This window comes from Sus scrofa, chromosome 3 (assembly GCF_000003025.6).
Source record: "Sus scrofa isolate TJ Tabasco breed Duroc chromosome 3, Sscrofa11.1, whole genome shotgun sequence".
NCBI lineage: Eukaryota > Metazoa > Chordata > Mammalia > Artiodactyla > Suidae > Sus > Sus scrofa.
Window position 1 is genome coordinate 87,437,554 of NC_010445.4, and position 25,100 is coordinate 87,462,653.

Below are 25,100 nucleotides of genomic sequence, written 5' to 3' on the forward strand. Positions count from 1 at the left end.
CTCCTTGAACATCTGCTACAAACCATAGCAGCCACAACGAATGGGCTGGCTACCTGTCCTCATTTCCAGGCATGCATCTTGTAGGTAGCTATGCCTCATATTCTAGATTAAATTCTAATTCAGTCAGATTGTAAGCTCTAGAACAGAGCTGTCCAGTAGAACTAGGAAGTGTCCTATGGCTACACTGTCCAGTATGATAGTCACTAGCCAAGTGTGGCTCTTTAGCACTACCAGTGAGGCTGGTTTGGTTGAGGTACTCAGATTTTCATTTAATTTAAATTTAATTAATTAGCCTTGCATGGCTACTGGCTTCTGTGTTGCAGAGTGCAGCTCTTTGTGCATCCTTAACTGAGCAATAGTCCTCTTCTGTCTTTTAAGTGTTGTTCTCCTTTGCTATAGCCTACAGTACTAGGCAGGTACCATGTAGAGAGGTGAAGGAGCAAAGAGACACCAGCTTAGCCAAGTAGCTTTGCTTATCAATGGGATGGTAGAAGTTGCAGCTGAATTTCCCTAATTGATTAGATGATTATCAGGGTTCTGAGCTCTAAACAATCTAAGGAAATGTCTTTAGGGTCTGTGAAAACTTGGACAGGAAGTGGAAAGACAAGAAAGAGTATAAAGTTTCTGTGTTAATAGCATCTCTCTTCCTGTAGACCCAGTTTTGTTTTTTGGAAGAGAGAACAATCTGGCAAATGAATGACTATTCATATAGTTAGTGGCTTTGGAAAGAAAGAGGATTATGGGCTTTGGGTTACCTTTTTTTTATTTGGCTGCACCTGTGGCATGTGGAAGTTCCCCAGCCAGGGACTGAACCTGCAACACAGCACCAATGTGAGCCTCTGCAGTGATGCCAGATCCTTAACCCATTGCACCACAAGGGAACTCCCTGGGTTACTTTTTTGAGGATGGAAAATAATGTATTTGTTTGTAACACAAGGTCAGTATGGCTGTGGAGGAAGAATGATAAGCATAAGCATTCATTTAAACTAATAAAACTTGATGGAACTCCATGGAGGATAATATGAGAAAAGGAATGTTTATACATGTATGACTGGGTCACTTTGCTGTTCAGAAATTGAAAGAACATTGTAAATCAACTAATAAAAAATTTTAAAATTAATAAAACTTTTTAGATAATTATCATGGAAGCAGCAAATTGAACAATAAATTGGGAAAACTTGAGGGTCTAGACTCTCACTTTGAGAGGACTTGGATGTGTAGTTCTTCTAGTGCTGGATGGCAGTTACAGTTAATTGGGTTGTTGGACAAAAGGATTGATCCTGTAAAGGGAAGAAGCTGTCCTTAGGGTACATGGCCTGAAGGTTACCAATCGGAGTTTAGTCAGAAAATTGTATTAGTCTTAAGCAAATTGTAATTATGGCCTAACTTCTCATATTGAAAGGTTGACCCTCTGAGTATGCTATTTGTAGAGTGTATTAGGAAAAGAAGTTGACCGTTGTATATCAGGAAAGGGGTAAGGGGGACTGAAGGAGGGAAAGAAGGAACATTTATTGAGCACCTACTGTATTTTCTTATATTAATTATTAAATCAACATAAAAGCCCGTAGATAAGTAGATTATCCTTATTTTATAAGTGTAAATGAGGTTGAGAGAATAACTTGCTCACAGGTGGACAGAGTGTCTGACTAGACAGTCTGTGTTCTTTCCATTAGAGCTAGGGCACCACCTTGATCCCAAATTATAATTCAGATGTATTTTAAACATCTGAGCATTTGCTTCATGAACTAGTAGGTGGCAAATTCAGGGGTGGAATTAATTGCTTTTAGGTGGAGATTTTTATTTGTGTGACTGGGTGGTAGAGGGGCTTCTGGGAGATCAGCCCTAATGTTCCAGCTTCAGGGATTTATATTTGAGCCCTGTAGCGAGAAGCACTGAAGGCAGAAACTGAAGGATTTGTTTCTGTGAGCAACTCTGAGAAACTTCAGGGTATGAGTAGCCCTGCTCTGTAGGAGGCCCAGTGTCAGAGTATGTGGCAAGTTAGGGAACAAGAGTATGCAAGATGCCAAAGTGATGCAGGTTAGGGAACGGGTTCTCCACGGCTGCTCAGATGTATCACGTTGCCTGCTATACAGCAGCACTGCCGGGAAACCAGCATCACTTTGGTATCTTGCATATTCAGAATTGAGAGATAAAGGACACCTGTGGTCTGGGTGACATCATTTTCATTGGCACTGTGCCAGTTATAAATCTCAAGTGGCTTTTACAATTGTTGACATCAAGAAGGTATCTCAGAGAAGATGACAGGATTATCTAGGAGAACATTGGTGGGGTAAGATTTGTTGGCAGATGCAGCTTCATGAGCTGGTAAAGAATACTAAAAACTTTTATTCTGGAACATTTCAAATATATACAGGATTAGAGAACATAATATAATGAACTCCTCTGTAACATCAGCCAGCTATAGCTGTTATTAAATTGTTTCTTCTGTAACCCCAATGTCAGGCTATGGAACTTTAGTTTACAATCAACACTACTTCACTTGTATACCCAGGCTAATGAGTCCCAAAGGAACTCAGGATAAAAACAGTATTTTATTTATTCATTCATACCTCAACTACTTCCAAAGAGAGTTTAAAGTGACTGATGATTAAGGTTAAGAGTAAACACTACACACCTACCAGAATGCCTAAAAAGAAAACAACTGAAAATGCCAAGTATTTGTAAGGATGTAAGCAACCAGAAGATAGATTGCTGGTGGGAGTGTGAATTGGTATAGCCACTTTGGAAAACTGTGTTTGGAAGAGTTTACCAAAACTGAGTATGTATATACTCTGTTCCAGTATTTCAATTCCTCAGCATATATTCAACATTAATGGGTATCACTGTTCACTAAAAGACACATACCAGAATATTCTCATTGTAGCACTCTGTAACAGCCCCAAACAAGAAGCTATCCAAAGAGCATCTACCAGTAATAGAATGGATAATCGTGTGCTCTTTACACAGTGGAATACTATACAGCAATGAAAATGAATGATCTTCAACTAGAGGAAACAAGATTGATAAATCTTACATACATAATGTTGAAGCTAGATTTAATAGAGTACAGATCTTCCTCAACTTAGGATGGGGTTATATCCCAAGAAAACCATTGTAAGTTGAAAATTGTAAGTTGAAAATTCACCTAACTTACTGAACATCATAGCTTAGCCTAGCCTACCTTAAATGTGCTCAGAATACTTACATTAGCATGCAGTTAAGCTCAAGCATCTAACATAAAGTCTATTTTATAATAAAGTGTTGACTGTCTCATGTATTTTGTTGAACCTGTTCTGAAGGTGAAAAACAGAATGGTTGTGTGGGTACAGAATGATTGTGAGTGTATCAATAATTTATCCTTGTGGTTGTGTGGTTGACTGGGAGCTGCAGCTTGCTGCTACTGCCCAGCATGTGAGAGATGATCATATTGCATACCACTAGCCAAGGAAAGTATCAAAATTCAAAATTTGAAGTACAGTTTCTACTGAATGTATATCCCTTTCATACCATTGTAAAGTTCAAAAATTAAGTCACACCATCTTAAATTATAGACTGTCTGCATTTATTTTCTGGCCCTTTACAGAAACAGTTGGCTGACTCCTGTTCTTGTTAATATTAACAGGTATAGGTGAGGCAATCCTAACTAACAGCCGGGAAACCTGGGCTTTGGTCTGATAGACATTAGCTCTGTGACTTTGGGCAGACCACTCAAGCTCCTCAGGATTTATGTTCTGAACAAGCAGGTGATGAGCTGTGCCCCTAGGAGTAGCTCCAGCTGAAAATTCACTTTTTTTCTTCAACAGAAGACCCTAACTCCTTGCCAAGGCTTATAAAATTGGTCTCTTTTTTTACCCTTCTCTTGCTTTATTTCCTCTCCCTAACTACACTTCAGCCCCACTGGCCATCTTGCTATTCCTCATACATACTCAACTTTTTCCTACCTCACTTTATTCTTCCTATTTCCTTCTTTTGGAGTACTTTTCTTCCACCTCTTTGCATGGCTTACTGCTTCTTATCTCTCATTTTGCTGTTTCAAAGAGATGACCTCTATCCCCTTTTTCTGACAAAGCACTGTCATACTCAGTCACTGCCTGCTGCTTTACCTAGTTAATTTCTTTCGTAGTACTTTTATCAGAACTTATTTACCAGTGTGCTTGTTTATTATCGATTTCTCCCACTAGAGTGGAAGTTCCATGAAGGCAGCCAGTTTTAGATCTGGTTTACTGCTATACCCTTTGTCCTTGGTACAGTCCCTGGCACCGTTGATTGAGGGTTAATTATTTAATTATTGCAGAGTCTTACAGGACATGGTACAATGGTAGATTTTACTTTAAATGCAGATAGCCCTGAAAAAAAAGGAAGGAAGTTCCCAGGCTAGGGGTTGAAGTGGAGCTGCAGCTGAGGCCGATGCCACAGCTGCGGCAACACGGGATCCGAGCCACATTGGCAACCTATGCTGCAGGTTGTAGCGGTGCTGGATCCTTAACCCACTGAGTGAGGCCAGGGAGCAAACCATGGGGATGTTGTCAGATCCTTGACCTGCTGAGCCACAATGGGTACTCCCATGAAAAAAAGAACTTAAGCTTCTCTTATAACTAAGTTGATTTCAGTGGCTTGTTTGCAGCCCCTTTTATAATCATTTAAATTCTTCCACAGAGCTGTCAGGTATGTTTATATAATCATCCTTAATTTAAATAGAATGTGAAGTCATAGTGTAGTGACTTCTTCCAAAGCACTGTGGTTTGCTCATTTTCTGGGATCTATAAGTTGATGTGATTTTGTTTCTGTTTTTAAAATCAAATTTTGGAAAATTTCAGACATATTTCTTCAGATATATTTTTGCTGCCCAATTCTTACTGTCTTCTCCTTCTGGGACTATAATTAATGTGTGTTAGAGTGTTTGCTGTTGTTGCACAGGTCCCTGCTGTACAGTTGTTTTTCTTTTTCTTTTTTTTCTCTCAATTCTTTAGATTGGATGATTTATATTGGCTTCCTTAAGTTCATTGACTCTTCTACCATCTCTGGTCTTCTAAGCTCATCCATTTCTTTTTTCAGTTCTAGAATTTCCATTTGCTTTTTTTTCCTTTTTTTTAAACACTTCCATTTCTCTGTTCAGATTCTCTATGTATGCCTGTCTGTATACTATAGTAAAATCTTGGACGTATTTTCCCTATGTTTTTAAAGCATATTTGTAGTAGCTCCTGTAGTTAATCCATTAAATCCAATATCTGGGCCATCTCGGGATCAGTTTCTGCTCGCTACTTTCTGACTTTTATACTGGGCATTGTAGGTAGTGTTATAAAGACTTGAATTCTGTTATCCTTTGAGCAATGTAAATTTTTTTTTCTTTTTTTTTCAGCAGGGTTTTTCTTTTTTGTCTTTTTTTTTAGGGTCACACCCACAGCATATGGAGGTTCCCAGGCTAGGGGTCTACAGCTGCTGGCCTACACCACAGCTCACAGAAATGCTGGATTCTTAACACACTGAGCAAGGCTAGGGATGGAACCTGCATCCTCATGGATACTAGACAGATTCATTTCCACTGAGCCACGACAGGAACTTCGATTTTTTTTTTTCTTTTTATAATAGGTAGATTATGTACTGTTTCATCACCTTGAACTTGTTTAGGTTTTGTTTTATGCTTTGTTAGACTGGATCTGTGAAGAGCTTAAGCTATTTCCTGACTTTAACTCCCAGGCAGGACTCAACTCTGAACCTCTGCCTCAGGGTTTATGTTAGGTTTAGTTAGAGCAGGTCAGATTAGGCCTTAGTCTCAGATATGGCCTTTATGCCTAGGACTCTGCCTTTGGCTGTCTCTGCTGGGTGCCCAGGGTGTTAATGAGGTATGAGTTTCACCCCTCTGACTAAGCCAGAAATTGCCCCTCAGCACTGTTTGACCTCTATTTAGCTCTGTTCCATTTTTAACCCTGTAGAAATTCTCTGGTAAGCTTCCTCTTGGCTTTACATGTGTATCCCAGACCTCAGGTGAGGATTCTTGGAGAACTTCTACAGTAGGACCCTCCCTCTTCACAGTTCTTTCTTCTCTTCAGCTTTGCCCCTCCTATTTCAACTGCCTGTACTCTCATGTCCTACTTCTTAGCTTAGCATACTGCTCTACTCTGCTTGGACTGTTTCCTGTGCTTGGAGCACACCTTCCCCTTGCTCTGCTTGGTCTTCAGCTCACTGCACCATAATCCAGAAACGTCCCCAGGTAGAGAGCCAGGGTGGTCACGGGACTCACCTCATGTGATTCCCTTTCCTTAGGAATCAGTCTTCTGCCTTTTGCTTAATGCTAGAAAGAGTTGCTTTATATATATTTCCTACTCTTATAATAATTTTATAGCATTGTGGCTAGTTTGGTGCTAGTTATATTGTCATATCCAGAAGTATAATTTTGAAGCCTATTTTCTTTTAGATGTTGATATTTCCGAACACTTAGAGTTGTAAGAAGTCATTGTAATGTCTCATAACTACAGCATTCACAGTATACCTAATTTGCTAATGGTGTGTGTATATGTGTGTACTTACTTTGTTAATGCTATCTAGCTTTCTTCTTGCATTCTGTTTTTTTCACTAACACCTCCAGAATTGCCCACCTTCTTAGCAAAGTTTTGTGGTAAATAATATTCTGGAAAGTTTAGCTCCACTAGTTTGTTCTATCAGTTTAATAACATTATACCTGTGTTCATCTTTACTAGGTAGGATTTATAAACTGTTATATGTGCATGATATTAGACTACACATATCCAGTGCTAGAGTTAAATTAGATATTTGATGAAATTAGTAAAAGAGCACATGGTTTTTAGGTCTCTGTAAACATGCAAATTATTCCTTTGAAGGATCTACTTTACCAGCAGCTTGGGAGTCCTTAGTTTCAGGTACTATATAGTTAAGTAATATGCATTTGCTTCACAACACACTTAAGTTTATGTGGAGTCTCCTTTTAGTTGAAATAAGCAGGGTTTTTACTATATTGTCATTGGTTGATAAAAGAACATCACTTTGGAGTTCCTATTGTGGCTCAGTGGTTAATGAATACGACTGGGAACCATGAGGTTGTGGTTCAATCCCTGGCCTTGCTCAGTGGGTTAAGGATCTGGTGTTGCCATGAGCTGTGGTACAGGTTGCAGACACGGCTCAGATCCCTAGTTGCTGTGGCTCTGGTGTAGGCCAGTGGCTACAGCTCCGATTTGACCCCTAGCCTGGGAATCTCCATATGCCGTGGGAGTGGCCCTAGAAAAGGCAAAAAGACAAAAAAAAGACCAAAAAAAAAAAAAAAGAACATTTTAACATTGATTGCTTTTTATGGTGGTGAAAATATTTAAGATGCAGACTTGCAGTATTGTGCTTTCAACTTGCTTGTCAGTTACTATTATCATTTGTGGTCAAATGGTAATAGCAAGCCTTTCAATTCTTTTGGACTGTTTCTCCAGACTGGTACTCTTTCTTCTGACCTGTTCATCTCATCTCCCTCCCAGTTGGATTTTTAAGAAAATAGGCACTTACTGTCTCCATTATCAGAATAAATGTTTGCCTCTTGCTTCTAGTTTATCTTTTAAGATGTAGTTGAAAGTAATTTTATATGTGTACCCAAAATATGTATATATTAATGAGTTTCTGCTAAGACAATTGTGATATTTGGGCATTGGGCATCTTTTTTTTTTTTTTGTCTTTCTGCCATTTCTTGGACCGCTCTAGCCGCATATGGAGGTTCCCAGGCTAGGGGTCAAATCGGAGCTGTAGCCGCCGGCCTACGCCAGAGCCACAGCAACGCAAGATCTGAGCCGTGTCTGCAACCTACACCACAGCTCACGGCAACGCCGGATCATTAACCCACTGAGCAAGGGCAGGAACCGAACCCTCAACCTCATGGTTCCTAGTCGGATTCGTTAACCACTGCGCCACGACGGGAACTCCTGGGCATCTTTTAAGATGTAGTTGAAAGTAATTTTATATATGTACCCAAAAGATGTATATATTAATGGGTTTCTGCCAGGACAATTGTGATATTTGGTCATTGCATAAGGAGGACGTATGTGTTTTCATTTGTTAATAGCAATGATCACAGTATTGTGAGTTCTAAGGCGGATAAGTAATGAGAACATCACCAAAGTGCCCAGTCCTACAAACATACCTTTTTACTGACAATAATTTTTTTGACTACTGTATTGCAGCTGTTGAAAATGGACAGATAGATGTGTTAAGGCTGCTGCTCCGATATGGAGCAAATGTTAATGGATCCCATTCTATGTGTGGATGGAACACCTTGCACCAGGCTACTTTTCAGGTAACCTCTGAATTTATTATTTCATTTCCATGTAAATTGTGTGTTTTACCCTTTTAAAAATGACAGTTCTATACAGTTTTTGCTTCCTACTTGCCTGTGATTTATGATGGTTAGTGCAGTACAGAAAAGGCAGTCTAAATGCTAATGATCATTCTGAATAAGCCAACTGCTCTAGTAGTTCTAGCAGCTATGGGCTGCAAGGATTATCTAAGTTCTTCAAATGTTGATAGCGTTAAGAGGCCATCAGAATATTTGGGATATAAATTGATAGCAAGCAGTTGCTTATTTTATTTATAGCACTGTGTTTAGAAACTGTGATGACATGTAATGTTTGGACTTGCTAGCTAATTTTGTAGGATTTTATAAGAATTATAATTCCTAGAGATCAGTGTTTCATTTGTTTATGTTTAGTGGGCTAGCTAAAGGTACAAAATAATCTGATTGTTTAACACTTTCTTCCCACTCACTGGTATACTTAAAAAAAAAGAGTTTCCCTTTAGTGAGTATAGAAAACATGCATACACAACAATAAGAAAAGAGATATCTTCTATTTTCTTTTCTTTGTTTTTCTTATTAAAATATGAATCTGTGCCTTAGGAAAATGCTGAGATCATAAAATTACTTCTTAAAAAAGGAGCAAACAAGGAATGCCAGGATGACTTTGGAATCACACCTTTATTTGTGGCTGCTCAGTATGGCAAGCTAGAAAGCTTGAGCATACTTATTTCATCAGGTAAGACTAATCCATTAGCCTTTGCGCTGTTAAGATCATGAGTTTTAACTTTTTAATGTTCCCTAGAAAGAGTAATTCTTGACCAGATATAAATCAGGTTCTGAAATTTATGGTTTCATGTTAGTGGTAAATAAGAATACATACAAGGTAACTTACAAGCCTGGTTACTAAGTCTCAATTACTAACATAATGCAATGCACAGCTACTAATTTATCTGAGTAGGACCATAATGATCTCACTAAAACAGGTTTATTGGCAGGTTGAATCAATAGGGCTGACCTTTATTATAGGGACCTGAGTGGTTCCAGCTTTCTAGGGTTTAAGACTTGATATAGGCTTAATTCATTTGTTAGATAGCTATTTTGTATATTAACCCCTTGAGTTGTATGTTTTGATCAATTGTGTGATATTTAAATAGGTTTATTTCAAAGCATATTTACACTGTACTATGTTATAGCAACATAAACCTGCTAAAGTTTTCTCAGCAACAATCATTATACATTCAGCATGCTTAATGTGACATTTCTGTGACCAGAAATGTTTGTTATGTAAGGGCTTTTCAGTTCTTCCAAACACTGCATGTGCACACAGTGCTGACCTGATGAAGCATGGACAGTTAAGAGCAGATGGAAAATATACCAGATTTGCCCGCACGAAATTTTTTTTTAATAAAACTGGGCTTTTCGCATATCTTCTATAATACCTAAGCTTTTAATAAATTGCCAAAACAAACTTTATTCAGACAGCAGAGCATATAGTTTCTTATTTCTGCTTTCTCCTTACAAACCTTCAAATACCCAAGCTGAAGTAGGAAGCAGAAGAAACCAGCATACATTAAGTGTTGAATTAAGATATCTGTTACAAATATTGAGTCTGTAAATCTTTAGAGTTGATAGAATCCCCAAATCATTTATTCAAGCATGTATTTTTATTTTATTAAGAATCCCAGACCCTGAGCATTAATTGCCTTGCCAAAGATCTAGACAGTATTCCCTGGCAGATCAGGGCTTGGACCCAAGACTTTTGATTTCTTATCTACCTTCCTCTATGTTGTAATTTCACTTTATGACTTCCAGTGCTATACGTTCCAATTACTAGTGTGTAACTAATATTTAGAATAAGATAGGTTAAACTGCAGTTTAGTAGCTCCTCATGCTGAGCCTGTCTCCTGGAACACTAAGCACCTGTTTTGTTTTTCTATGTTTGTTTTTTTTTTCCTTCTCCTCTCTGAATAGTTAGGAACAGCAAGTTGAAAGGTATGTAGGTATATTTATAATGTAACATGTTTTTAACTCTTTAAAATGACTTTACTTTCAGTGAATTATCTGTCATTTTCTCAGCTTTTCTACCTGTAATCTTACGATGACTGGTTCCTTATTCTTTCTTTTTTTTTTTTTTCTTTTTGTCTTTTTGCCTTTTTCTAGAGCCGCACCTGTGGCATATGGAGGTTCCCAGGCTAGGGGTCTAATCGGAGCTGTAGCTGTCGGCCTATGCCAGAGCCACAGCAACACAGGATCTGAGCCTGGTCTGTGAGCCACACCACAGCTCACGGCAACACCAGGTCCTCAACTCACTGAGCAAGGGTAGGGATCGGACCTGCAACCTCATGGTTCCTAGTCGGATTCATTAGCCACTGCGCCACGACAGGAACTCCCCCTTATTCTTTCCTGTATATGGTGATTGTCAATCAAAACAAAACATTGCTGGAGTTCCTTTTGTGGCTCAGGAGGTTAAGGACCTGATGTTGTCTCTCAGAGAATGCAGGTTCAATCCCTGGCCTTGCTCAGTGGGTTAAGGATCTGGTGTTGCTATAAGTTGCAGTGTAGGTCCCAGATGCCACTCAGATCTAGTGTTGCTGTGGCTGTGGTGTAGGCTGGCAGCTGCAGCTGTGATTTGACCCATGGCCCAGGAACTTCCTAATGTTGTGGCCATAGAAAGAAAAGAAAAACCCAAAACATTGCTTAAAAAGAAAGTTAAGTAGGTTTCATCCTTGATTTAATCTTTTCTCAGTTATAGTGTTCATTTCTTTCTGAGGCTGACGATAGTGGAGCATCATCTTATACAAATCAATAAGATTCTACTTATCTAGACATGTTGACTATCCAGTTGGAATTTCTGACAATTCCGTAACTCTAACTTACCATTTTTGTTTTGCATTGTTTTTACCCATCTCAGGGCTTTGGTTTATCCAAGAAGTCTTTATAGAACATCCTTTTAAATAAAAACTAATCTTTTCCCCCTTGATAATGATAATTTTTCCACTGAGACGTATTCCCGAAATTTAAAAATTCTCATGGTTATGTATTAACACCATACTTAGCATACCTAACACATTATTTGCCAATGAGAAAAGTTTCAGGAAGTCTGCTTTTTTTTTGAAACCACAGAAATTGAGTCCACTTTAAACTTTTTCACATCTTTATGCATTGATGTGTAAATAATTGATTAGATTTATGCTTTAAAAATCAGCTCAGACATCCACTTAAATTGACGTTTTTCCTTCTGTTGTGAGCTTTGTTATGCACTAGTCATGAAGAAAAGGGATGTAATGAAGAGTAAAGTCAACATTAGTTTAAAGGCGTAGCCTCCATGTATGTCATGTCTACTGGAATTTTTTTTTTTACAAATCTTAGCCTGAATCTTAGCAGCATTTATAAACTCTCGCAATTGAGGTTTTTCTTACCTTTCAGCAACAATCGGAAATGTTGTCCGTATTTGATGGTTTGCATTTTTCCTTTTTTAAATGATTGCTTATTGAGCCCTCAGAGTACTTGTCAGAGGAAGGATTGAAATGAAACCCTTAACTGAATAAGAATTTTATTTTAGAAAGGGAATGTGAATATATATATATATATGACTGGGTCACTTTGTTGTACAGCAGAAGTTGGCACAACATTGTAAATCAACTATACTATTAGTTAAAAAATACAATTAATTAAAAAAACTCAAAAAAAGATTTTCATTTTAGCTTAAAAATAAATTATAAAATATTAATCACTTGTTTCATTGTTGTCATAAAAGTAAAAACAATTTAGGTGATTACCATAAATTATGAAAATTATGTTTCAACAACAATATCCACTAAGGGGGAAAAGTCATTGTACTATGAAAACCTATTAAGGCAGCTGCTTTGAAGTTTTTGTTAAGTATCATGTTTTTTTCCATAAATGAGAGTTACCTGTTAAATGTTTTATTTTAGGTGCAAATGTCAATTGTCAAGCCTTGGATAAAGCTACTCCCTTATTCATTGCTGCTCAAGAGGGCCACACAAAATGTGTGGAGCTTTTGCTGTCCAGTGGGGCAGATCCTGATCTTTACTGTAATGAGGATAATTGGCAGTTACCTATTCATGCAGCTGCACAAATGGGCCATATAAAGTAAGTGTTATAAACAGAAAATAAAAATGGTCTCATAATTCAAAGATAATACAGAATAGATCTTCTGAGCCAGACCTTTCACCTCCAGGTGTAATTCTTGCTATTTCCTTCTCCACTAATCGGCTGGGTGATTAGATCTACCCCTACAACTGTCCCCCATGCCATTTCTAGCAACTCTTATTTTTATTTTTTTGGCTTTTTAGGGCTGCGCCGGCGGCATATGGAAGTTCCCAGGCTAGGGATCAAATCGGAGCTATAGCTGGGGGCCACAGCAACACCAGATCCCAGCCTATGCCACAGCTCACGGCAACGCCGGATCCTTAACCCATTGAGCAAAGCCAGGATCAAAATTGCATTGCCGAGACCAGCTCAGCAGGTTGGGGCTGAAGAACGGGTGCTGTGAAACTTAAGGAAAAAAGTTAACATAAAACAAGACATAGACATTTGTCTTAAGTGAAAGTGGGAACCCGGGGACTCAAGGTCTCAGGGACCAAGAGAGCTGCCTCAAGAAACCACACTGCTTTTATTGTGTTCTTCAGGATTAAGTCAAGTGAAGAGGGGGCTATAGGTGCAGGATATAGGGGTTTTTTTTTTATTATTAATTTTATAAGTTCTTTTATTTATTTATTTATTTATTTTTAATTTTTTTATTTTCCCACTGTACAGCAAGGGGGTCAGGTTATCCTTACATGTATACATTACAATTACATTTTTTCCCCCACCCTTTCTTCTGTTGCAACATGAGTATCTAGACAAAGTTCTCAATGCTATTCAGCAGGATTTCCTTGTATGTCTATTCTAAGTTGTGTCTGATAAGTCCAAGCTCCCGATCCCTCCCACTCCCTCCCCTTCCCATCAGGCAGCCACAAGTCTCTTCTCCAAGTCCAGGATTTTCTTTTCTGAGGAGATGTTCATTTGTGCTGGATATTAGATTCCAGTTATAAGTGATATCATATGGTATTTGTCTTTGTCTTTCTGGCTCATTTCACTCAGGATGAGATTCTCTAGTTCCATCCATGTTGCTGCAAATGGCATGATGTCATTCTTTTTTATGGCTGAGTAGTATTCCATTGTGTATATATACCACCTCTTCCGAATCCAATCATCTGTCGATGGACATTTGGGTTGTGTCCATGTCCTGGCTATTGTGAATAGTGCTGCAATGAACATGCGGGTGCATGTGTCTCTTTTAAGTAGAGTTTTGTCCGGATAGATGCCCAAGAGTGGGATTGCGGGGTCATATGGAAGTTCTATGTATCGATTTCTAAGGTATCTCCAAACTGTTCTCCATAGTGGCTGTACCAGTTGACATTCCCACCAGCAGTGCAGGAGGGTTCCCTTTTCTCCACAGCCCCTCCAGCACTTGTTGTTTGTGGATTTATTAATGATGGCCGTTCTGACTGCTGTGAGGTGGTATCTCATGGTAGTTTTGATTTGCATTTCTCTTATAATCAGCGATGTTGAGCATTTTTTCATGTGTTTGTTGGCCATCTGTATATCTTCTTTGGAGAAATGTCTATTCAGGTCTTTTGCCCATTTTTCCATTGATTGATTGTTTTTTTTGCTGTTGGGTTGTATAAGTTGCTTATATATTCTGGAGATTAAGCCCTTGTCGGTTGCATCATTTGAAACTATTTTCTCCCATTCTGTAAGTTGTCTTTTTGTTTTCTTTTTGGTTTCCTTTGCTGTGCAAAAGCTTTTCAGTTTGATGAGGTCCCATGGGTTTATTTTTGCTCTCATTTCTATTGCTTTGGGAGACTGACCTGAGAAAATATTCATGATGTTGATGTCAGAGAGTGTTTTGCCTATGTTTTCTTCTAGGAGTTTGATGGTGTCCTGTCGTATATTTAAGTCTTTCAGCCATTTGGAGTTTATTTTTGTGCATGGTGTGAGGGTGTGTTCTAGTTTCATTGCTTTGCATGCAGCTGTCCAGGTTTCCCAGCAATGCTTGCTGAATAGACTTTCTTTTTCCCATTTGATGTTCTTGCCTCCCTTGTCAAAGATGAATTGACCATAGGTGTCAGGGTTTATTTCCGGGTTCTCTATTCTGTTCCATTGGTCTGTCTGTCTGTTTTGATACCAGTACCACACTGTTTTGATGACTGTGGCTTTGTGGTATTTCTTGAAGTCTGGGAGAGTTATGCCTCCTGCTTGGTTTTTGTTTCTCAGGATTGCTTTGGCGATTCTGGGTCTTTTGTTGTTCCATATAAATGTTTGGATTGTTTGTTCTAGTTCTGTGAAAAATGTCATGGGTAATTTGATAGGGATTGCATTGAATCTGGAGGTTGCTTTGGGTAGTATGGCCATTTTTACAATATTGATTTTCCCAATCCAGGAATATGGAATATCTTTCCATTTCTTTACATCTTCTTTGATTTCTTTGATTAAAGTTTTATAGTTCTCGGCATATAGGTCCTTCACCTCCTTGGTCAGGTGTATTCTGAGGTATTTGATTTTGTGAGGTGCAATTTTAAAAGGTATCGTATTTTTGTATTCCTTTTCTAATATTTCATTGCTGGTATACAGAAATGCAACTGATTTCTGAATGTTAATCTTATATCCTGCTACTTTGCTGAATTTATTAATCAGTTCAAGTAGTTTTGGGGTTGAGTCCTTAGGGTTTTCTAGGTATAGTATCATGTCATCTGCATACAGTGACAGTTTGATGTCTTCTCTTCCTATATGGATGCCTTTGATTTCTTTTGTTTGTCTCATTGCTGTGGCCAGGACTTCCAAAACGATGTTGAAGAGCAGTGGTGAGAGTGGGCATCCCTGTCTTGTTCCAGATTTGAGTGAGAAGGCTTTCAGTTTTTCCCCATTGAGGATTATATTTGCTGTGGGTTTATCATAAATGGCTTTGTTTATGTTCAGAAATGTTCCCTCTATACCCGCTTTGGCGAGGGTCTTGATCATGAATGAATGTTGGACTTTGTCAAATGCTTTTTCTGCGTCTATTGAGATGATCATATGATTTTTGACCTTTTTTTTGTTAATGTGGTGTATGATGCTGATTGATTTGCATATGTTGAACCATCCTTGTGAACCTGGGATGAACCCAACCTGGTCATGGTGTATAATTTTTTTGGTATGTTGTTGGATTCGGTTGGCTAAGATTTTGTTGAGAATTTTTGCCTCTATATTCATCAATGATATTGGGTGATAGTTTTCTTTTTTGGTGGTATCTCTGTCTGGTTTTGGAATGAGAGTGATGGTGGCCTCATAGAATGTCTTTGGGAGTATTCCTTCTTCTTCAACCTTTTGAAAGAGTTTAAGGAGGATGGGCACCAATTCCTCTTTATATGTTTGATAGAATTCACCTGTGAAGCCATCTGGTCCTGGGCTTTTATTTGTAGGGAGTGATTTTATGACCTCTTCAATTTCATTTCTAGTGATCGGTTTGTTCAGTTGGTCTGTTTCTTTTTGATTCAGTTTTGGCAGGCTGTAAGATTCTAGAAAATTGTCCATTTCTTCCACATTGTCAAACTTGTTGCCGTATAGTTGTTCATGGTATTCTCTTATGGTTTTTTGTATTTCTGCTGAATCCGTTGTGATTTCTCCTTTTTCATTTATAATTTTGGTTATTTGGGTTCTTTCGCTCCTCTTTTTAGTGAGTCTGGCCAGGGGTTTGTCAATTTTGTTTACCTTTTCAAAGAACCAGCTCTTGGTTTTATTAATTTTCTCTATTGTTTTTTGAGTCTCTATTTTATTGATTTCTTCTTTGATCTTTATAATTTCCTCCCTTCTGCTGACTTTAGGCCTTTTTTGTTCTTCTTTTTCTAATTCGTTTAGGTGGAGGGTTAAGTTGTCCATTTGGGATCTTTCTTCTTTTTTGAGAAAGGCCTGTATTGCTATAAATTTCCCTCTGAGCACTGCTTTTGCAGCATCCCATAGATTTTGAGAGGTTGTGTCTTCATTATTATTTGTTTCAAGGTAGTTCTAAATTTCCTTCTTGATTTCCTTATTGACCCATTGGTTTTTTAGTAGCATGTTGTTTAGTCTCCATGTAGTAGGTTTTTTCTCTTTCCCTTTCCCATGGTTGGTTTCTAATTTCATGGCATTGTGGTCAGAGAAGATACTTGAGATAATTTCTATGCTCCTAAATTTATTGAGGTTAGCTTTGTGTCCCAATATGTGGTCGATTCTTGAGAATGTTCCATGAGCATTTGAGAAGAATGTGTATTCTGCTTTTTTTGGATGTAGTGTCCTGAAGATATCAATTAAGTCTAACTTTTCTATTGTTTCCTTTAGGATCTCTGTTGCTTTATTGGTTTTCTGTCTAGAGGATCTGTCCATTGATGTGAGGGGGGTATTTAGGTCTCCTACTATGATTGTATTCTCATCAATATCTCCCTTTATGTCTGTTAATATTTGTTGTGTGTATCTGGGTGCTCCTGTATTTGGGGCATATATGTTGACAATAGTAACATCCTCTCCTTGGATGGATCCCTTAATCGTTAAGTAGTGTCCTTCTTTGTCTTTCTTTATGTCTTTTGTTTTAAAGTCTATTTTGTCTGATATGAGTGTTGCAACTCCTGCTTTTCTGTCATGTCTATTGGTGTGAAATATTTTTCCCCACCCTTTCACTTTCAATCTATATGTATCCTTTGTCCTAAGGTGAGTTTCTTGCAGGCAGCATATTGAAGGTTTTTGCCTTTTTATCCACTCAGCCAGTCTGTGTCTTTTGATTGGGGCATTCAGTCCATTGACATTTAAGGTGATAAGTGATAGATGATTATTTATTGCCATTTTGAACCTCGTGTTCCAGTTGATTCTATGGTTCTCCATTCTTCCTTTCTTTTTTTTTTTTGGTTGGATGGTCTCCTGTTATTATCTGCTTGATTTTTTTTTTTTCATTTTTTGCAAATGCAATATTTGGTTTTGTCTTGTGGTTGCTCTGTTTTTTAAGTATGCTAACCCCTTCCTATAATTGTGTGTTTTAGCCTGATGGTCCTGTAAGTTCAAACACTTCATTACTATATTAAAATTAAGAAGAGAAACATACAAACAAACAAAAAGGGTTATTTATTTCCTGACATCCCTTGTCCACATTTTATGGTTTTGATGACTCTTTTTTATTTTTTCTTTTTAATTTTATTTTGTTTGAGGCCTGTTCATGATTAAATCTGTATGCTGGCTTATTTGAGTGACTGCTCTCTGATTGCGGTTTCCTCAGTCCTAGTTCTTCCTCTTCTTCTTCTTCTTTTTTTTTTTTTTTTTCTTTTCTTTTTTCTTCCCTTTCCTTCCTTTCTTTTTGGTTTAGAGAAGCCCTTTCAATATTTCCTTTAACCTGGGTTTAGTGTTGCTGTATTCTTTAAGTTTTTGTTTGTTGGAAAACATTTTTATTTCCCCTTCTATTTTAAATGATATTCTTGCTGGATAGAGTATTCTAGGTTGCATATTTTTTCCTTTGAGCACTTTAAATATCTCTTGCCATTCCCTCCTGGCCTGTAGTGTTTCTGTAGAGAAATCAGCTGATAATCTTATGGGGGTTCCCTTGTAGGTAACATTCTGTTCTTCTCTTGCTGCCTTTAGGATCCTCTCTTTACACTAACTTTTGCCATTTTTATTATGATGTGTCTTGCTGTGGGTCTATTTGGGTTCAATTTGTTTGGGGCCCTCTGTGCTTCCTGTATCTTGAACCCAGTATCCTTTAGATTTGGGAAGTTTCCAGTGATAATTTCTTCAAATATATTTTCCATTCCCTTATCTTTTTCTACTCCTTCTGGAATTCCTATTATACATAGATTGGCCCACTTTATATTATCCCATAGGTCTCTTATATTACTTTCATGTTTTTTTTTTATTTAGTTTTCTGTCTGCTGACCTGATGGGGTGATTTCCATTATTCTGTCTTCCATTTCACTGATTCGTTCTTCTGCATTATTCATTCTGGTTTTTACTGCCCTTAGTTCAGTTTGTATCTCTGCAACTGAGTGTTCTAATTTTTCTTGGCTCCTCCTTATATTTTCTAGTTCCTTTCTGAGGGCATCTGCATTACTGTTCATATCTTCTCTTAATTCCTTCAGTATTTTCACTATTTCTCTTTTGAACTCCAGGTCTGTGAGACTGCAGAGATCTGTTTTATTGTTGACTGTTTTAGGTGAGTTCTCCTGTTGGTTTGACTGGGGGTGGTTTCTCAGCTTCTTCATCTTGCTTGTTGTTTTCTTTCTCCTGAGGGAGTTGTACTCTCCATGATCAGGTAGTGTTTGCCTTGTCACTGCCGTGGAATGTTTCCTGAGGGCTGGCATTGTTGGTCAATCTTTTTTGAGGCAGTGTGACTTTTCTGGAGTGTTGATGGGGCTAACAGTGTTTCTTTGAAGCAAAGGAGAGCTTCCTGAGGGCAGACAGGACTGGGAGGTCCACACCACAATGGTAGAAGATTTCACTTGGTCATGCAGAGCTTGCTCTGGTGTTTTTAGGCTGTGCGGTTCTTGCAGGGGGTTGGCAGTGTTGGGCAGCTGTTCCTCAGGAGTGCAGCACCCCCTGGGGTCTGGAACAGCTCTCTGGGTCACTGAGAACCTAAGAGGCTCTTCCCTGGGGCAGCCCAACTCAGAAGGGCGACCTGAGAATGTAGGCAGATCTTTTCACAGTCTGGCCAAGCTTGTTGTAGCTTTTCTGGGCTGCAGGGCGTCCTGCCTGGAGCTGGCAGTCCTATGCAGCTGATCCACTGTAGCTCGGCAACCCCTTGGGGCTTGGGCGGCTAGCAGGACCTCTGAAAACCCAAGAGGCTCCTCCCCATGGCAGCCCGACTGAGAAAGACCGTCCGAGAATTAAGCTGATCTTTTCACGGCCTGGATAGTCTTGTTCTAGCTTTTCTAGGCTGCAGGCCTTTTCTCGGGGGCTGGTGGTGTTTGGTGCTGCTCTGTGGAAGTGTAGCTCCTCCAAAGGGCAAGCAGGCCTGTCCAGGGACAGCCCCTGTGGTGGTAGGCTTCAGGGAATTGTTGAGGCCAGCCCTCCCGGATGGCAGGCAGCCCCAGGTCCGGCGAGAGGGTAGGGGGTGACGGGGGTGGGGGGAGGGGATGCACTGGGAAGCACAGCTTTCTTCTAGCTAGCGGGCCTATAAGCTTGCTGTGGCGTGGGGAGTATTCTATGGGGACCCAGCCCTTCTTCTCTCCCCTCCCCAGCACGGGCGCAGACCAGGCTCTTCTCCCAGGTTCCCTCTGATGTGGCTTTCCACTTCCCCGCCCCTAGAGTATTGCTCCCTTCCTCTGCGACTGCTTTGTTTTCTAGTCTCCCAGGCAGTCTCTCCCCCGTCAAGTTTGACAGACCGGTTTCTAGACCTCCCAAGCAGTCTCTGCTCCGCCCCGCCCCCCAGCCCTTCTCGGGAACTAACCTCCGGAGCCGAGGACTCGATGCCCAGCCCCCACCCAGGCGTCTTAATTTTTGGTGACTGTGCCCGTAGTTCAGATGGTCCGTTCGGTTCTTGATCGGCTTTTCAGTACTCCAACTTACTGCTACACTCTTCTCTGCATCTGGAGATTCCTCCGGTTCGTTTGATCTTTCCCCCGACTAGGTGACTTTCCAGGGTGCGGGATCCCTTTCTCCTCCTCAGCTCCCTTTCGGGAGCGCTCGTCCAGCTCGGGTTCACCTTCTCTCACTCTCCAATTTTCTCTTGTTTTGCCTAGTAATGTCACGAACTTCTTGCCGTTATTGGAGTTTAGGTTCTTCTGCCAGAGATTGGTTGCTGTTCTGTGCGAGTTTTTTGTTCTGTAGATGTGCTTTTTTTGTTGTATTTGTGGGAGAGGGTGAGCGTGTCCCCCTACTCTTCCGCCATCTTGTCCGCAAACCTTTATAAGTTCTTTTATTATTTTAAAAGATGGTAGATGGTTAAGCTTTTACTTTGACTCTTAGGCATTTAACAATCATTAGCATTTGAGGAAGCTTGGCATTAGATGTCTATGCATAGCATTCCAGAGAATCATCACTGTGCTTCCGCAAATGGCATGCCTATCTATGGCAACCCTGGGTGCCTAGGTTTGCACCTTGGTTCTCTTTGCTTTAATGCATATTCTGCTAAATAACTGCTCATAAACCACTTGGGGCCATGGGGTTCCTCTTTCTCTTATTCTTTAGAGGACATATCATGCTTGTACAAATGGCATGCCTATCTGCTCAGGTCCTGGGTGCCTAGACCAACGCATTATGTCCTCATTCAGCTGACCCTATGAATAATTTATGCCTTTAGTTCTTTTTTCTTAAGTTTAAGTCATTTACCAGCACTGGGACTGTTTTTTAAGCAGGAAGATGGGGCAAAGTAAAGCAGGACAAGATGGAATTTTCAGCAAAGAGGCTAAGAAAATATTGTAGAAACGTGTCTCGTGACACTGCATCCCCTTGGATACTAGTCAAGTTTGTTACTGCTGAGTCACAGTGGGAACTCCATTTCCAGCAACTCTTAATCTTGCACTTTTCTAAAAGTGTGAGGCAGAGTGGCCTCGGTGGCTTTCTCGGGGTGTTACGTCTGTCTTCCCTCTGACTTGTTAAGCTGTAGCTACTCTCCCACTCCTTTCCAGTTTTATCTTAGGCTTTTTTAGGTACCCATCCAATGGCTTTCTTCAGCTTATTTATGTTAACTCCCTGACCCCAGAAAGTTTTTGAATTTGTGATCTCTGTTGGAGTTGAGTCTTTCTCTTTCATTTGAGCTGGGTTGTTCTCCACATCTTGAACCGTTTGACTGGATTTTTTTCTTTGTCTGATTTTAAATTCACCCCGATACTTTGGCTTGTTTCTGTTACTCTTCTTCCTTAGCCAGAAATTTCCATAAAATTTTTTATTTTCTGGAGGCAGAAAGACTCAAAGAAAGTTGGAACTTCCTAAAATTGGAAGTTCTAGGAATCTTAGAAGTTATTAAACCTGGTCATAGATATGAGAGTATGACAGCCTATCTTAACATAAATTGGCACCAAACAGTTTTAAAAAATATATGTTTAAAGTACTTAGAATCATAATCCTGTAATAATAATTTTATAGCTGTTGTTAGTTTTATTTAATTTCAAAAGTAATAGCGAAATGGTCTTAATGCTGAGTATGCTTATGTAGTTTAAAAAAAAAAAAAATCTGAGAGTTCCCCTGGTGACTTAGTGGTTAACAAACCTGACTAGGATTCATGAGGATCTGGGTTTGATCTCGGGCCTCATGTATTTGCAAAGTGTAGCAAGGGAAGTCCCTGACAAGGGATTTTAATCTCCAAAATATATAAAACAACTCATGTAGCTCAATATCAAACAATTCAATCAAAAAATGGACAGAACACACAAGGCCAATAGGCATATGAAAAAGTACACAACATCGCTAATGATTAGAGAAATTCAAATCAAAACTACCATGAGGTATCATCTCACACCATCAGAATGGCCACCATCACAAAGTCTACAAGCAGTAAAATGCTGTGAAAGGTGTGGAGAAAAGGGAATCCTCCTACATTGTTGGAGGGAATGTAAATTAGTTCAACCACTATGGAAAACAGTATGGAGGTTCCTCAGAAACTAAAAACAGAACGACCATATGATCCTGCAATCCCATTCCTGGGTATATATCTGGAGAAAATCGCAGTTAGAAAAGATACAAGCAATCCAATATTCACTGTAGCACTATGTGCAATTACGATTAACAGAACCCGACTAGCATCCATGAGGACATGAGTTCAGTCAGTGGGTTAAGGATCTGACGTTGCTGTGAACTGTGTGGTGTAGGTCACTGACGCAACTCAGATCCCACGTTGCTGTGGCTCTGGTGTGGGCTGGTGGCTGTGGCTGAGAGTGCGGCCCTAAAAATACAGAAAGAAAAAAAAGTCTGCAATTGGGTTGCTATGCCACTAGGTGGCATGGTATTTTACTGTTTCCTTAAAGATATTTGTAATCAAGTGTAAGTCGTCCAATCATTTAAAAAAATTAACACGTTTATTACATGTAAGAAACGCTAAACAAATTATTATTATCATCATTTGCTTTTTAGGTCTGCATCCACCTCATATGGAGGTTCCCAGGCTATGGGTCGAATCAGCTGCAGCTGCTGGCCTACACCACAGCCACAGCAACATGGGACCAAGCTGTGTCTGTGACCTATGCCACAACTCATGGCAAAGCTGGGTCCTTAACCCACTGAGTGAGGCCAGGGGTCAAACCTGCGTTCTGATGGATCCTTAACCACTGAGCCACGAAGGGAACTCCACAAATTCTTTAACAAAATACTTGGGTTTTAAAATGATATTTTTCTTAACTCTTGATTGTTTGTTTGTTTATTTATTTGTTTATTTCTCTTTTGTCTTTTTAGGGCCGCACCCACGGCATGTGGAAGTTCTCAGGCTAGGGGTCTAATTGGAGCTGTAGCTGCTGGCCTATTCCACAGCCACAGTAATGCCAGATCCGAGCTGTGTCTTCGACCTACATCTCAGCTCACGGCAAAGCCGGATCCTTAACCCACTGAGCGAGGCCAGGGATTGAACCGCAACCTCATAGTTCCTGGTCAGATTTGTTTCCACTGTGCCACAACGGGAACTCCATTGATTGTTTATTTAATCATAAATCTCAGATGAAGTTATACTCTGAGGCTTAAATTGATAACAAAACTTTCTTGGGAATTTGTTCTTGTTTGTTCCACGTTTGAGAATTCTGTTTGTCAATGGTTGTTTTCCCCCATAGTGAAATATAAGCTTTCCTTCAAATATTATTATTTTAGTTCTGCCGTACAGAAGGAACAGTAACAAAAAGAATGTTATAAAGATAGTTTGGAGTAGCTCTGCCTTTCTTTTCTCTGAAAGAGGAACTCCTGGGCTTACATTATTCTTAAGGTTTTATTTTTTTAATTTTGGAAAAGTAAACTAGTTCTTTTCTCCAGCTGAGCGCTGAAGGTAAGTTTAGAAACTTATGTTTTAATGAATTTCTTTAGAACTTTCTCTAGTTAGAAACTAGTTTTTAAAATAAATCTGCCTTGGAGTTCCTGTTGTGGTGCAGCAGAAACAAATCCGATTAGGAACCATGAGGTTGTGGGCTTGATCCCTGGCCTCGCTCAATGGATTAAGGACCCGGCATTGCCGTGAGCTGTGGTGTAGGCAGACGAAGTTCCAGTCTGCCGTTGCTGTGGCTCTGGTGTGGGCCGACAGCTACAGCTCTTATTAGACCCTCCATATGCCACAGGTATAGCCTTAAAAAGACAAAAGGATAAAATAAATCTGCCTTAATACTTAAAGTGATCATCTTTTTTTTTGCTTTTTAGGGCTACATCCCCGACACATGGAGGATCCCAGGCTAGGGGTTAACCCGAGCTATGGCTGCTGGCCTACACCACAGCCACAGCAATGCCAGATCCGAGCTACATCTGCGACCTACACCACAGCTCATGGCAACGCCGGAACCTTAACCCACTAATCGAGGCCAGGGATTGAACCCAAAACCTCATGGTTCCTAGTTGGATTCGTTTCCACTATGCCACAATGGGAACTCCAAGGATCCCACTGTAGTATCTGTGAAGATGCAGGTTCGATTCCCTGGCTTTGCTCAGAGGTTTAAGGATCTGTCATTGCTAAAAGGCTGTGGTATAGGTCACAGATGCAGCTTGGATCCCGTGTTGTTGTGGCTGTAGTGTAGGCCTGCAGCTGCTGCTCAGATTTGACCCATTGGCCCTAGGAACTTCCATGTGTCACAGGTGTGGCAATAAAAAGAAGAAAAAAAATTAAATACTCCTTAATTTGTGTTTTTGCAGAATCTTGGACTTGCTAATACCGCTTACGAACCGGGTCTGTGACACTGGACCAAACAAAGTGAGTCCTGTGTACTCGGCAGTGTTTGGAGGGCAAGAAGAGTGCCTGGAAATGTTACTTCAGAATGGCTACAGCCCTGATGCCCAGATGTGCCTTGTCTTTGGATTTAGTTCTCCCATGTGTATGGCTTTCCAAAAGGAGTAGGTATATTTGCTATATTTTTATTCTTTTTTGCTATATGGAGATAGGTGTCCAAATGACTTTCCTTTGTGATAAAATTTAACATTTATTATGAGAGCTAAATTGGTAACTTAAAAACAAAAACCAGACAAGAGCCATCTATGATGCACCTTATTCAGTTAAACTATAATGAAAGTGAGGTGATAATGTCAATTTTTTTCTTTCTGTCTTTGGCTCTGGATTATATTTTTGGTGTAGCACTTTTGAGAATACTTTCAATATATTAAAGTAAATGGAGAAGTTCCCTGATATCTTTGGTCTTCAAAACAATTTAAGAATTAAAATAAAGTTTATGTTATACAGTGAATGTGGCCTGAGGATTTAATGTATAATATGGTGACTCTCGTTGATAACACTGTATTATATAATTGAAATTTGCTAAGAGTAGAACTTAAATGCTCTCCAAAAAAAGTTAAATATATGAAGTGATGAATGTGTTAATTAAAGGGGAGGACCCTTTCACAATATATATGTATATCAAACCACCACATTATATCCTTTAAATATTTTATTTGTCAATTGCTGAGGGTAAAAAGATAAAAAAAGAATTAAAAATAACTTTGTCAGGATGATATTGACTGAGTTTCAGATTATTTACCATTTGAAGTTAGTAAGACTTGTTATGAGTCTAAAATAAAACTTTAGTTTTGAAGTTACTGCATTTTTAATGTATTTGGTATGTAGTACTTTCTGTAAGTCATACTAATTAAATTAAAAACTTTAAAAAAACACTTGTTTTGCTAATCTTCCATGATCCTATAAGTG

The 25,100-nt window shown here is 39.3% G+C and overlaps 1 protein-coding gene across 5 annotated transcripts in view; it reads left to right on the top strand.

Annotated features, from left to right (window-relative positions):
• The window catches only part of ASB3 (ankyrin repeat and SOCS box containing 3), a 111,345-nt gene that overhangs the window by 47,719 nt on the left and 38,526 nt on the right, over positions 1-25,100 (top strand). For all 5 annotated transcript variants that reach the window (XR_002342145.1, XM_013992808.2, XM_021085687.1 and 2 more), the window contains exons 4-7: positions 8,175-8,287; positions 8,885-9,020; positions 12,220-12,397; positions 24,098-24,295. Coding sequence is in view for 4 of the 5 variants with exons in the window: in XM_013992808.2 (XP_013848262.1) it covers positions 8,175-8,287; positions 8,885-9,020; positions 12,220-12,397; positions 24,098-24,295 (625 nt within the window). In the remaining variant the exon portion in view is untranslated. The remainder of the gene's footprint in view (positions 1-8,174; positions 8,288-8,884; positions 9,021-12,219; positions 12,398-24,097; positions 24,296-25,100) is intronic.